At 43.1% G+C, this 14,196-nt stretch overlaps 1 protein-coding gene across 1 annotated transcript; it reads left to right on the top strand.

Moving 5' to 3' along the window:
- Window positions 1–468: 468 nt before the first annotated feature.
- Window positions 469–14,088, top strand: Fetub (fetuin B). The gene is made up of 7 exons (XM_010624179.3): window positions 469–846; window positions 1,160–1,270; window positions 2,532–2,619; window positions 5,984–6,153; window positions 6,946–7,047; window positions 12,466–12,549; window positions 13,094–14,088. Exons 1-7 carry the CDS (start codon window positions 616–618, stop codon window positions 13,454–13,456), a joined length of 1,149 nt encoding a protein of 382 aa, XP_010622481.1. The 5' UTR covers window positions 469–615; the 3' UTR covers window positions 13,457–14,088.
- The last annotated feature ends 108 nt before the right edge of the window (window positions 14,089–14,196 follow it).

Below are 14,196 nucleotides of genomic sequence, written 5' to 3'. Positions count from 1 at the left end.
CTCAGTGAGGTTCGTAGAACACTTTCTGGCCAGACAACGTGCACAGTGAATGTCACCTGTGCTTCTGGCCACGACCGAGGGATGAAGCCACCTTTCTAATCTACCAAGGCTGGTGAACACGGGAGGTTGGCTGAGAAGTCTGAACTCCCCGAGCCCCTCTGGGACCTGTCACCCCGTGCTCCTGACTTGTGTAACTGTGAGTGTGGACACAGAGACAAGCTGCAAGGAAGAAGGGAAGGGAGTGGCAGCCTCCCCACACTCTGCTTCAGACTGAGCCCTGGATGCAAGCCAGAATCCAATCGTAGCCTCCTAAGAGCCTCGACCTTTGCTATGATTTCTTGGGGGAAAAAAAGTTTAGGAAACTTAAATGTGTTTGACATGCACACAGGAACGTGGGATTGCACAGGAGTCTAAAGTACAGTATTGGCAAGTCCTATGCAGAGCAGGGAAATCTGTATTTAGAAATCATGGTGCTCAGTTAGGAAATAGTGTTTTAAATCCTGGCCGGTCATTTGGGTTGTAATTAAAAAACTCTCCTCTCTCTTACAGAGCCCCACAACACAGCCAGTTCCGGCAGCTCCAAATACTGACTTCCCGTGGCCCTGTTCCCACAGAATGGGCCTGCTGTGGTCCCTGGTACTCTGTATCTTGGCCCAGGCCGCTTGCTGGGGGGCTGAGTCTCCACCCCAGCAGGCTTTCAGCTCCTCACCTCTGCTTTCCCGGGGCTGCAATGACTCAGATGTGCTAGCAGTCACAGGCTTGGCCCTGCAGATCATCAACAGAGACCAAAAGGATGGCTACGTGCTGGGGCCCAACCGAGTGCATGATGTCTGGGAACACAGACAGGTAAGCGATGGTTCCCCCTGTGGGACAGGCTGCAAAGACAAGGCAAGGGGTGGGAACCCTGAGATGCCTGTTGAGCGGGGCTCTCCAAATGGGAAATCCTGCTGAGAACACTCTGCCCTCCTCTAATAGGAGCGCTGCAAGGCTCAATGTTGTAACGGGAAACAGATCCTACTGGGACACCTTTGTAAGGCCCTTCAGTGTACAAGGCATCGTCACACGGCTTGCGTTCTTTAGCTTTCTTATAAAGCAGAGATGTTTTGTATCGAGTTCTGTATTGAATGGAATGTGGCGTGTTCCTTCCCCCTCCCCGCAGGATAGCCAGGGATCTCTCTTCTACCTCACACTGGATGTGCTAGAGACCAGATGCCACGTGCTCAGCAGGAAGGAGTGGAAGGACTGCGGGGAAAGGATGCTTCATGAAGCGGTGAATTCTTCGTATCAGGGGCTCTCCGGAAAGAAACCAGCTAGGTCACTGCAAAGATTGCTCAGTGCCTGATGCCTTTTAATTGCCTCTCTTTCTAATTTCCTGGGCAGGGCGCCCACATGCTTATTTTGAACTGTAGACAAAATCAAGTTTAAGTAGAGGGGTTCCTGAGAAATCCCTGCGGGGTAGTGCTGACCAGAATAGAAAAGTTGCCCCCAGACTATTTTCTACCTCCACTCTCTGAACCAGCCTTTAAATTGTGAGGGGAAAAAAAATACCCAAAGCGAAGATTCTGGGTGTGTGGAATTAAGGTAGAAAGCAGAAACAATGGAAGGAGAGCACTTTACATTTGTTTCATTTTGCTTTGCTCTGTTTCAATAGGAGGTTTAGGCTTTAAAAAATTGATGGCTGATGGGGTGGATTTCCTACAATTATAGAGCTAAAGTCCTCAGAAGCCATCCTTTCAAAGATGGCCACTGAAGGCACTTGAAAAGAGTCACTTTTCTTTTGATTTCAGTTGTCCCGGGAGATTTCCACTCACTGATATGAACTGCATATCGTGAGCACAGGATAATGATGTAGGCGTTTCCATGTTAACTTGGTGATTGAGTTATCTTTCCTAATTATTTAACCAAGTTAGTCAACTGTGCGTCATTTTTGGAAAGCAGAGTGTGCTCACCCTGCTGTTATAACTCTGCTATGGTGACACTGAACAGTGTGACACACACACTGACAGGTGCATACCAACTCAAATGTGGCAGCAGCTTATTTCCCATTCACACAGAGTTCACAATAGACATTCCTGAGGGGGGGGAAATGGGATAAAATAAGATAAAAGTTTAAAAAAATATATAGACGTTCCTGATTGCGAGGGCATTTTACTCCATGGTTGATGGAAAGACTCGGGTTCCTCCCGTGCTGTGACTCAGACTGTGCCATATTCCACTTATGGTTCCTGTGGTCACATTCTGTTTGTTCGCTTAGATCAAGCTATGAAAGAGAAAGAACATGGAGAATAGGCAGCATGCCAAGGCGGAAGTGGTAGACATCACTTCCTGTACTCACCTTCCTGTGGTGAGAACTCAGTTCTCCACACATAGTTGTGAGGGAGATGAGGAAGTGCCCCAGGGAAAGGTTAAACAGATCCGCTGCAGTTCTTCCCACCTCCGACCACAGAATTTGATTTTACATTTCCCATTACTTTAAAACAAAATCTGCAACTTTCACCCCCCATGTCATAAAATGTATTTGTTGGTTACAGGTTTATGGTCAATGCAAAGCAATATTTTACTATGACAAGCCAAAAAGAATTATCTATTTACCTGCTTATAACTGTACTCTTCGCCCAGGTAAGAGATTGTGATGATTTTGTTAATGTTAATACAAGATTTAAAAAGGCATTGAACCAGAAGTTCGTCAAGAGGGTATAGTGTTTCTCACATCCTTACTTTTTATTCATCCTGGAACTGGTTGCTTAATACTTCCAGTACTTGCCTTCCTACTAAATTTTAACTTACATTCATTTTTAGTCTCCCTCTTACTTCTACATGTGTGTCCTGCATCAGATCCTACATTCTCAGGCCTACATAAATGGCACAGGCTCTGCAATTGGTGGTTGGACTCCTTTCTAGCTAACCTGCTGTTCCATCCAAAGTTTGAACACACACTGTGCTCTCTGAACTCTGGATCTTGCTTGTGCTCCTCCCTCCAATGATGATGGCCTCTACCCTTGGATCTTGTGCCTCTTCTTTAAGGGATGTTACCATATTGTTTCTTCTACAGTGTTGTGTGTTCAAGAAAGGAATGATGCTCTCCTGCTATGCATTCCTACAAACTTTGGCTAAACCAGAGCCAAGAATTTATCTCAGTGGTTCCACTGCCTGCCTCACAAGTGCAAAGTCCTGAGTTCGATCTCCAGTACAAAAAAAGCTTTGGCTAAACCACTCACGGAGCACAGGCCATGCACTCACTGCTTTGATGTGGAGTCTTTTTTTTTTTAAGCCATAAAACCTGTTATTTATTTGGAGCTGTACAAAAAGAGGTTGTATAACTGATAAAAATTAAGGAAAGAATACGTAGAATGTTCCAAAGGATTTAAAGGAGGAGTGGGACACTTTATAAATAAAATAAATAAATTGTTAAACTATAAGTAGAAACATAACATTACACAGCACACAAGATACAAAGACAAAAATAAAAAAGGATTCTGTGTACTCCAAAGTCTGACAGTTATTAATGATGACCACATACTTAGGTTTAAGTTTACAGTTCCTGGGTATGAGAGTCACGTTACTGTACAAATCTTCCCAAACAGCAGGCGTATTTTTAAATTAACCTCATGTGATATTGTCTTCTGTAAAGTTTTTGGTCATCTCGGCTGTGATCACACAATATGACGAGCCTGATTTCTGAACTTTGCACCATAGAATTCATTGGCTGACTCAAGCAGTTCAGGGCTAATGGTAGTTGTAATAAACTGAGCGCATACGGCAAGTTCCAGAATCATATCTGATGCTGCTTTTCCTGTGTTGAGCATCCAGAGCTCGGTCTCTCTCGTCCAACAGATAAAAAGGGACTGGATCACGTTTCTGAACAGCAAATATCAGAGCAAGGGCCACGGAGGATTTCTGTCCACCTGAAAGCTGTTGCATTTCTCTGCCTTCACCTCGTTCTCCTGCAAATGACACTCTAACTCCGACTCTGGTGAACTTGTCAACGGAGGGGACACTGCTCTGTGACCCAGAACACCCCCTTTCTTTCACCACTTCCTTCTCCTTCATCCCGAGGCTGACTCCCTGCTCCCCCTGCCCCCACATCTCCTGTCTTCACCATCATAGCAGCTTTGCTGCCAGGTACCGACTTCTGGAGCACTTCTCTAAAGTCCTTGGATACCTGTTTGAAAGTCAACTGAATAGCTTCATATTTTTGAAGTTCAAGTACATTCATGAGTTCCACGATCGATTTGTACCCCCTATCAAGCTCTTCTTGTGGCTTTATTTACTTTTCTCTCTGCTCAGAGAAGTTCACAAACTGATCTAACACCTTTTATTAACATACTTCTTTAATTCCGTGTTACACTGTTCAAGTTTTTGAAACAACTGCTGGAGACTCAGTGTCGAATGCTTCCTGGAGAAGTGATCCAAGTTCTGGAATTTTCTCATACTTTCTTCTTCAATAACGTGCCTTGTTGATTTGTCATCTTTTCCAGTTCTTTTGTATCCTGGTTTACAACATCCACGTGTTCTTTTCCCATATTTTACCAATGATCCATTCTCTCCCGAAGCTCTTTAATTCCAGCTCCCATTTTCTCAGTGGAATTATCCAAATCTTCTGTTCATGCCATAATTTGGTGTGGCGTCTTATATCATCTGCCATGTAGAATATTTTATCTCTCCTTCTCCCTGCCACACCCTCATTAGTTCCTACCAAGCTTGAGCTTATCAGTATTGTTGGATAAAAGAAAAATGGGCAGAGAATGAAACTGAAACTAACGACATTTGCAATATGCACATGTATCCATTCTTGATCCTCTTTTTAACAAGGGAAATTTCATGGAAAGCAAGCATCCATAGTGTGAGCACACAGGAGATGACTACTTACCAAACTACTATATAAGTGTGACTCCACTTAAGGATCTTGTTAAAGTGTAGGTTCTCACGACGTAGCCTGGGCAGGACCAGAGATCACGCATTTCACACATGCTCCCGGTGACAGCAGAGCTGCTGGCTCCTGTGAGCACAGAACCAGCATTGTATTAGCCATAGCTTAAAGTTTCTGGTGTGAACACAAGACTTACCTAACATGAGTTAGAGAACAACAACTAGTAAGTAGTCTCAGTACTTTCACGGCAGTCATAGTTATCCGAGTCAGAAGGGCCAGGAAGTGACGTGTGTTGGAGTGGCAAGCCGTGGATGTCACTCCCTCGTCATCTCCCTCAGTCCCCACATATACAATTAATCAAAACAGTGTATTTTTCTCTGCAAAGTCAATCTCAAGAAAAATGCCCTAGCCTGACTTTCACCCTGGATTTGCCATCCGCCACCTTTCTCCAATAGAAACTGTGCTTTGTATGAGTCATGTGATCATTCTATCAAGTCCCATGGTGACTTGACCGATTTTGTTTTCCAGCTCATTTACATTTTCTAACCAAAGAGGGCGTGCACCTACCTTTCATTATGTCATCTGTTTATTCTATAAGCATTTATAAAACACTCACTTTGGGTTAGATATTACGCTAGGTGTTCAGGACTAAGACAAAGGCACTCAATTTATTTTAAGAGACAATGATAAGAAAGACACTGAACTTTTTTACGAGGCTATCTCATGTCAATATGCTATATTATAGATCTTTGAATGAAATTCCCAAAGTAAATGGATTTATATGAGGTAGAAACTATCTTGCTTTGATTTCTTTTTTAATTTTTTGATTATCCAATAATACAGCTCATTATAGAAAATTTACTCGACAGCTAACTTCTTTTCCAGGAAATATTTTTCTCATTCTGTTCTTGCCAACACTATTATCTTTCATATGAAAGTTTTTGTTGTTGTTGTTGTTTGGCTTTGTTTTTGGTACTGGGGTTCAAACTCAGGAGCTTCCTCTTACAAGGCATCTTATGAAAGTTTTGCCTGTGCTGTAGTCATGTGATTTGTGATTGTTTATGGGATTGAAAATCAGTAGTATTTTTAAACTGCTCTCACTGGCACCAACAGTTTCCAGAAGAAAGATTTATGATATGTGCCCTGACTGCCCGAGTCCTACCTCCACTGACTTGTCAGATCCCCGGGTTTTGGAAGCCGCCACTGAATCTCTTGCGGAATACAACAGTAAAAGCACCTCGAAGCAGTATTCTCTTGACAAAATCACCAGGGCTTCTAGCCAGGTAAGGCTAAAAGGCAAAGGTTAGTGACACAAACAGTGCATCTCATGGCTGCTGCTGTAGATTCCTAAATGGGGAACCTGAGAGCTGTTCTCTAATGCTCGGTTCTGGTGGACCTGACACGCACAATCATATTGCAGTTTCTCTCATTCCACAGAACTTTACGGGAGCTGTGTGAGTCCATTTTACTTTGTCAGCCTTAAGGCAAGAGAGAAAGAGATTCATAATCTCACTGGGAGATTTTGTTCATTATTGCTACATGCTCATGTTTGTCCAATGATGAAGCATTTAGCAAGACAGCTTTTACTCCAGAGTAATGCCTGGGGTAGAGGATGCATTGTGTGGACTAGGGGAAGTGGAAACTCATTTGTGTTTGGATTATGTTGCTATTTCATATGAAAATAATCTAAAAGACAAATCTACATGTGGCAAAAATAAACTCAGCAAGGGAAAAATGTTTACGGCCTCTTCAAATCCTCAAGAAAACAAGAAAGGTGGGCTGGGGATTTAGCTCAGTGGCACCACACCTGCCTCTCAAGGGCAAGGTCCTGAGTTTGAACCCCGCTACCAGATAAAAAAGAAAAAAGAAAACAAGAAAGGTGTGGCAGTTGTGTTTTCTAAATAACAAAATTACACTACATGACTCATGCATGTGAGGCCTTGCAGGGACAGTGGGTGTGGCTGTTGGCAAGGCCTCTGAGGATTGTCACTTCCGGAAAATAATGCTGCTAAACCCGTGTCTGTTTCCTACGCCGGGGGTTTCATTTCCATGTCTCCACTCTTGTCTCATAACAGTGGGTGTTTGGCCCTGCTTACTTTGTGGAATATTTAATCAAGGAGTCACCGTGTACCAAACCCCAGGCCAGCAGCTGCTCACTCCGGTCCTCTGACTCCATGGTGAGTGTTCCCGGATGTCTTAATTTAAGATGTGTGTCCACAGACTGTGTCTGGTAAGCACAAATTATATGAGGTATGATAAAAATATATGGTGAATGTTTAAAAAAAATTTTAAAACACTTTGCCATTAATCTCCACTCCCCAAAATGCTTCCTCTTGCTTCAGGCAACCTTATGCCATCTTTCTTGCCACTTACACCATGGCTCTTGCCACTTTCTGAAGCAGTTCTGGAAGTTCTCTTTTGTGAGTGTCATTGCAAGGTATGATAAAAAATACAGGGATGGACCAGGGATTTAGCTCAGTGGTGTCATTGCCTGCCTCGAAGGCGCAAGGTCCTGAGTTCGATTCCTGGGACTCCCCCCCCCCCAAATACAGTGAATGCTGTGCACTCGACCAAAAGGCAGCCTTGTAAAAACATTGCAGTGTGTCCCTGTACACCTTATTCATGGGCCTGGTACCGTGCAACTTCTAGCTCTTCCCTGGAGACAAACTGACCATGAAAGGTAAACATTTTGAATTGATTCAGGACATCAGAACATTCACAATAGTGCAGGACATTCAAGAAAGACTTCCAGAACTGCTTCAGAAAGTGGAAAGGACGGTGGAATAAGTGTGTTTGAAGCGAGCTGAAGTGAGGAAGAATATTTTGAAGGGGGTTAATGGCAATGTGTCTTTTACTGTAATCAAAAAAAATTTTTTTGGTACCAGGTATCGAACTCGGGTCCTTGCACTTGCGAAGCAGGTGGCGTACCATAATCAATTAAAAAAAAATAGTCATTGTACTTTTAAAAAAATCACATCTCATACATAAGATACTTTTCCTGCCCTCAGAAAGACTAGTTAGAAAGTAGGCAGGCCCAGGTGTAGTAATAAGGGGCTTTATTAACTGCAAATGTGATTTTCATCCTCAATGTTCTCCGATTACAAAAGTGGTTAGAGTGGGCTATAAAATATAAAGAAATCTCCTCACTGGTTTATAATGACCCTGTTTCGATCTGAACAAGCTCAGTTACATTGGAAATACAGCATCAGCTTTCTTAGGGCCACTAAAGATTAAGTCAAATAGAAAAGTCAAACAAAGCAATTATGGCGGAAAGGGCGCTGGAAATGCCCTGTGTCGGAATGGCACACCTGGAGCACAAGTGGAAAAAAAATGCATCAGGAGTATTTTCTCCTCTTCTACTTATAGCAGCAGCTTAGTAAGATATAATTCACATTGAGCTTGGTGTAGCGGCGTACACCTGTAATCCCTCCACTTGGGAGGCTGAGGCACGAGAGTCACCATGAACCTAAGACCAGCCTGGACCACGGAGTTAGACCCTGTCTTAAAAAAATACATCACGTGGCCAGGGATTTAGCTCAGTGGATCTGCTGCCTGCCTCGCCAGTGCAAGGACCTGAGTTCGATACCTGGTACAAAAAAAAAAAAAAATCATGCACAGTAAAATTTAGCCTTCTAAAATGTATGATTCCGTGGTTTTGGGTATGTTCAAAGTTGTGTCACCCCTACTTTTTTATTATTTTAGAATCTTTTCATCAGCTCCAGAGAGAAAGCCCATGCCCCTGGACAGTCGTTTCCCATTTTTGCCCCTTGCCATCCACTGCAAGCTGCTGATATACTTTCTGTTACTGTGACTCTGTCCAGTCTGGACATTTCTCACAAATGGAATCATTCGGTGCATGGTCTGTTTATACGTGAGTGTGAGAAAAGATTTACATTTACGTGAAAAATGGAAATGGTTAAATCAGCTCCGCCGTACTAACAGTGAGTGGTGATGTGGTGATCAACGCTGATTACAGCAATCGCTTCTTAGGTTTGTTTTTCTTATTGCATTTATTATTTGTGCACATCAGTGATTCGCTGTGGTATGTCCACGCGTGCATACTGTGTGCTTTGGTCATGCCTGTCTGTCTTCTTCTACCTTCTCCCCAACTCAGTACTTTTTTTTTCTTTTCTTTTTTTTTGACTTTTTGAGACAGGGTCTCACTACGTAGTTGAGACTGACCTGGAACGCACTGTGTAGCCCAGGCTGGTCTCGAACTCACAGCGATTCTTCTGCTTCAGCCTCCTGAGTGCTGGGATTATAGGCGTGCGCCACCACGCCCGGCCCCCAGTACTTTTTTATGTCTGGATTCTTCCCTTAGTATGTATGCTTTCGAGGTTCCTACATCTGCATGTGGCCCAATGATATTTCACTGTATGGACATTGCTTATTATCTGTCCACTCACTGGCTGATAGATGTTTTGGCTACTTCCTGCCATTCCGAGTGTCCGAGTTTCTGTGTAAAAACATAGGCTTTCTTTTCTCGGGGGTATGTGTGTTGGAATGGGACTGCTGGGTCTTATGAGAACCCTATGTTTAACCCTTTGACTAAGTGCTGTAGTGGTTTTCAAAGTGACAATGCCAGTTTCACAATCCGATTGTCAGAGTTTGAGGGCTTCAGTTTTCCACATCTTTGCCAATATTTCTTTTTCTTTTTCTTCTTGTTCATAGTCATCCTACTGGGAATGAATTGATATCTCTTTTATTTTCATTTTCTCTCTCTTTTTTTGGGAGGGTGGTTTGGGGACAGGGTCTCACTGTATAGTTGAGACTGACCTGGAACTCACTATGTATTGTAGCCCAGGCTGGTTTCAAACTCACAGCGATCCTCCTGCCTCAGCCTCCCGAGTGCTGGGATTACGGGCATGCACCACCACGCCTGGCATAGTTTCATTTTCTTAATAGCTAGTAGTGTTGAGCATCACTTAATATTATTCTTAATAATCACTCTATTGGCCATTTATATATCTTCTTTAGGAAATGTTTATACATATCCTTTACCCATTTAAAAATTAGGCTACTTATCATCTTTTGAGACAGAGTCTTGCTATGCAGTATAGGAAGGCTTGGAACTCATTATGTAGCCCAGGTTGGCCTTGAACCTTTTTGTTTTTTGGTGCTGGGGATGGAATTTGGGGCCTTGTGCTTGCGAGGCAGACAGTAGAACCACTGAGCTAAATCTCCAGCCCTTGGTCTTGAACTTGTGAGCTCCTATCTCAGCCTCCCAAGTGCTAGGGTTGCAGATTGTGCCACCACATCCAGCTGGATTGCTTATCTTCAAATTGTTGAATTCTAAGAGTTCTTTATATATTTCCAATGAAATAACCTTATCACACACACAATTTTAAAGTAGTGTCTTTCATTCTCTTATTTATTCACTTTCTTGATGATATTCCGGGCAGTGCCAAAGCATTAAATTTGAATAATATCCTATTTATATATTTTTCTTCTTTGAATGTGCCTTTAGTGTCACATGTAAGAAATCATCGCTTAATTCAAGGTCTAGGATTTCTGTATATGCAAAGGCAAGAGGTCCAGAGTACCTAACACAGTCTCGGACAAGTTGAGCCAGGTAGGACTCCCAGTTCCCAATCTCAAAACTTACTACAAGGCTACAAGTCTGTTACATTTTAGATCTGAAATTTCCCCTAAAAGTCTCATATATTCAGTGGTGGGGCTTTGGGAAGGTGACTGGGCCACGAGGGGCACTGCACTCATCCGTGGGTTGATCCACTGATGTGTTCGTAGTTAAATGCACTGTTTGGAGGTGGGGCCTGGTTGGAGGAGGCCGTGTCCCTGATACTGTGCTCTTGGAGGCTTTGTCTCACTCCATGGCTCTTGTCCTCGGGTTCTGCTTTTTGGATGCTATGAGGTGAGCAGCTTTTCTCTGCCATGCGTTGAAGCCAACCAACCATGGACTGAATAATCTGAAGGCTGTGAGCCAAAATAAGCATCCCTGCTTTTAAATTGCAGATTATTCATTGCAAGAGAATAGAACATACAACTGATTCTTTTATGTTGACTTCATAATCCTATAACTGTGTTAAACTCATTTATTAGCTCTAGCAGTTTTCGAATTATGTTTTATAGATAGGTCACGCTATCTGTGAACAGAGACAGTTTTTACTTCTTTCTTCCCAATACGGCTGCCACATATGGCCGTATGGGTTCACCTGTTAAGGCTCTGAAGATTCTCTTGCACTCCGCCCCAGCTGACACCAGATAGGCCAGTGAATTCTAGCCAGAATGGGAGTGGCCAGGCTGTCCTCAGTCCAGGTACCTGAAGTCTCTCCAGAAGGTTCACTTAGTGACTTGCTGACCAAGAGGAGGGGGAGGTTTTGAGGACTTCATACTTCACTGGAGTTTGACACCTTCAAAATTTCTAGTCTTCCCTTCATTTCTAGTCTTCTATTGGAGATGGATAATAGAGTGATGTTCAGGCAATCTGCCTAGACATATTTTAGTAAATTTATGTGGCTACCTCAGACTTCTTTAGAAATTGAGCAAATATTCTACTATAATATTATCTTTACACTTGAAAATGTGCATACTCTGTGGCTCTAAATTTCCTCTTGTAGGAATTTACTCTAAAGATATAACTAGAGATATGTGAAAAGATATAGCTTTAGCTTTTAAGCAAAGAGAATAGATTCAATCTAATTATCTAACAAAAGATAGCTTGTTACATAATACAGAGGGATACTAAGTAGCCATTATAAAGGTAATTATATAATACTGTCCAGTACCATAAAAGGATTTTTGCAATATACTATTCAGTGACAAAATGGGGAGAAGTAATATGTGTAATATAATCCTGTTTTGTAAAAGAAAAAATATATATACATAGAAAAAACTGGAAGAAATTAAATCATGCAGGTAATGTACTTTTCATGCAATTCCAAGTCTTATTTTCTTTTTGTTTGTCTATATTTTCCTAAATGACTACTTTCTGCATTTGTGGTAAGAAAACAAGGTTATTGTAAAGAAAAATTGATGGAACCGAGGGTGGTTTTTTTTCTGAGAAGTAAAAATCTCAGGTGGAACATACTTTAGGAGCTGCTATGGTATATACAAACAAAAGCAAGTTTTTGATTGACCCAAGAGTAGAATTAAACCAAGGGGTAAACATTTTATAAATATAGTTTTCTGGCCAGGCGTGGTGGCGCACACCTATAATCCCAGCACTTGGGAGGCTGGGACAGTAGGATTGCTGTGAGTTCGAGACCAGCCTGAGCTACATAGTGAGTTCCAGGTCAGTCTCACTACATAGTGAGACCCTGTCTCAAAAAAACAAAAACAAACAAATAAACAAACAAACAAAAAATATATATAGTTTTCTGCTCAATACAAAGAACTTTCCAATAATCAGAATTTTGTTCTTCAGGAAATGCTGTTTTCCATCAGTGGAAACAATGTAGCCTACTTTGTGTTATTTCTTGGTAGAGGTAATTTAGAGAAAAGTGGCCCCAAGCCCACCTATCACAAGGTATGATCAAAACCTTGGCTGGCCATGTATCCACACAAGCAGGAAGCAGCTTGATCTCCATTTGATCCATCATCTTTTTACTCATATGACTTTGTATTTTCTTTTGTAGCCTGTTGGTCTTTGCCAAGGTTCTCTGACTCGAGCTCGCACAGAAAAGTTTGTCTTTGCAACTTGTGACTTCTTCATGTCGCAGGTATTTTTCATTCTGATTGTCACCCTTTGGAGGAAAGAGAAGATTATCTCTTTTTAGCTGCCCTGCCCTTTTGATTTTCTCCAGATCCATGACCATCACTTTACTAGAACTACTCTAAGGTCACACACACACACATGGTAGCTGGTCAGACACTTGTCATACTTTCTTTTAGTCACATTGTGGTCCCACAGAATAACAAAGACATGCTCAGAGCCAGGGAACCTCTGAGGTATTAAATTTAGTATTCCAAAGATACCTACCCAAACCTCAGAGAGAAGCCATTTCCATGAAAATATTCAATCCCTCTCCAGAAATATTTATTGAGCACTTACTATGAGACAGCCTGGACCCCCACCTGCACTCCATTCCTGCTCTGCCCTGTGAGCTGTGTGGGCTTTGGCACTTACCTGCCCATCTGAGGCAGGACTGCAACACCCACCTTTGGATCCCTGAAGAGAAAGGAATGAGAGGATCTGGATTAACGGGTGCCTGCTTTTCTCACTGCTGGGCACACAGACTACATTCAAAAACACTCTTGTTTCAGGTCCAGACCCCTGGAGGTGAAAACTCTGCTGTTAACCAAAGCTCTGGGAGTCTCTTCAGGGTGGAACAGCCCTTGCAGGAAAACACAACCTCTTCCAGCTTCCCCATCAAAACTACACCAATGAGATCCATCCAACACCTCCCTGACCTGAATGATGAGAAACTTCAAGGTCCCCGAGAAAAGGACCCTCAGGAGGCCTTCCCAGTGCAGCTGGATCTAACTACCAATGCCCAGGGAGACACCCTGCATATCCTGGGCTCCCAGCAAGAGAAGCTTGTTGTCCTGCCTTTCCCCAAAGAACAGCACTCTGCGAAGTGCCCAGGGCCTGCTCAGGTGACCAACCCTCTTGTCCTCCCTCCTTGAGAATCACAGAGAACGTCCCATGGGTGGTGTCCTGCAGAAGATGAGATGTGGTGTGGACAGGACAGAGGGACGTAGAGTCTATTTGACTGTTCTCAGGCTTCATGTGGACATGAGGCTGCACCCCTCCAAAGTGCCTCTTCCCATGCCTCAATGTCTTCTGCTTCTCACTTTTAAAGATCTTTATCCTTTCAGAGTATATGTTTGCTCGGATCTCATATTAAAGACATTTCCCCTTTTTCAAGATCTGTGAGAAACTGAGGGTCAGTAGAGTCGTCCTCTGGACCCCACCCACCCCTGCCTTTTTATCTGCCTGTTGGACTCTGGGCCACGGGGAAGTGGAGAGTGCCTGTGGCCTGTGCCAGGCCCTGTGTGAACACCAGCCCATGGGGTCCTCAGTGTTGCAGGCTACCTTGGGACAGACACAGGGGGATCCATCATGACATTTGATCACACTCTTCTTTACCTCTGGTTAAAAAACAGGGCAGCCAGGTGTGGTGGCACATGCTTGCAATCCAAGTCCTCTAGGAGGCTGAGACAGGAGGATCAAAAGTTGCAGCTGGTCAGCATAGGGACTTAAGGAGACCTTGTATCAATTTTAAAAATAGGAAAGAAGCTGAGAATATAGCTCAGTGTGAAGGCCCTGGGTTCAATACCCAGAGACTTCACTGAAAAAAATTTAAAAAAAATAACCACGAGAGGGCTGGGGATTTAGCTCAGAGTTTCTGCTGCTTGCCTTGCAA

The sequence above is a fragment of the Fukomys damarensis genome, unplaced genomic scaffold, assembly GCF_012274545.1.
Source record: "Fukomys damarensis isolate Sample0158 unplaced genomic scaffold, DMR_v1.0_HiC HiC_scaffold_12, whole genome shotgun sequence".
Lineage (NCBI taxonomy): Eukaryota > Metazoa > Chordata > Mammalia > Rodentia > Bathyergidae > Fukomys > Fukomys damarensis.
This window is presented reverse-complemented; position numbering and strand designations above follow the sequence as displayed.

Excerpts from the sequence above, each read along its gene's own strand:
- Fetub (XM_010624179.3), top strand. The coding sequence starts at position 616 with ATGGGCCTGCTGTGGTCCCTGGTACTCTGTATCTTGGCCCAGGCCGCT. Across the intron at positions 6,154-6,945 it reads TCACCAGGGCTTCTAGCCAG|TGGGTGTTTGGCCCTGCTTA; the intron begins GTAAGGCTAAAA and ends GTCTCATAACAG. Across the intron at positions 7,048-12,465 it reads TCCGGTCCTCTGACTCCATG|CCTGTTGGTCTTTGCCAAGG; the intron begins GTGAGTGTTCCC and ends TTTCTTTTGTAG.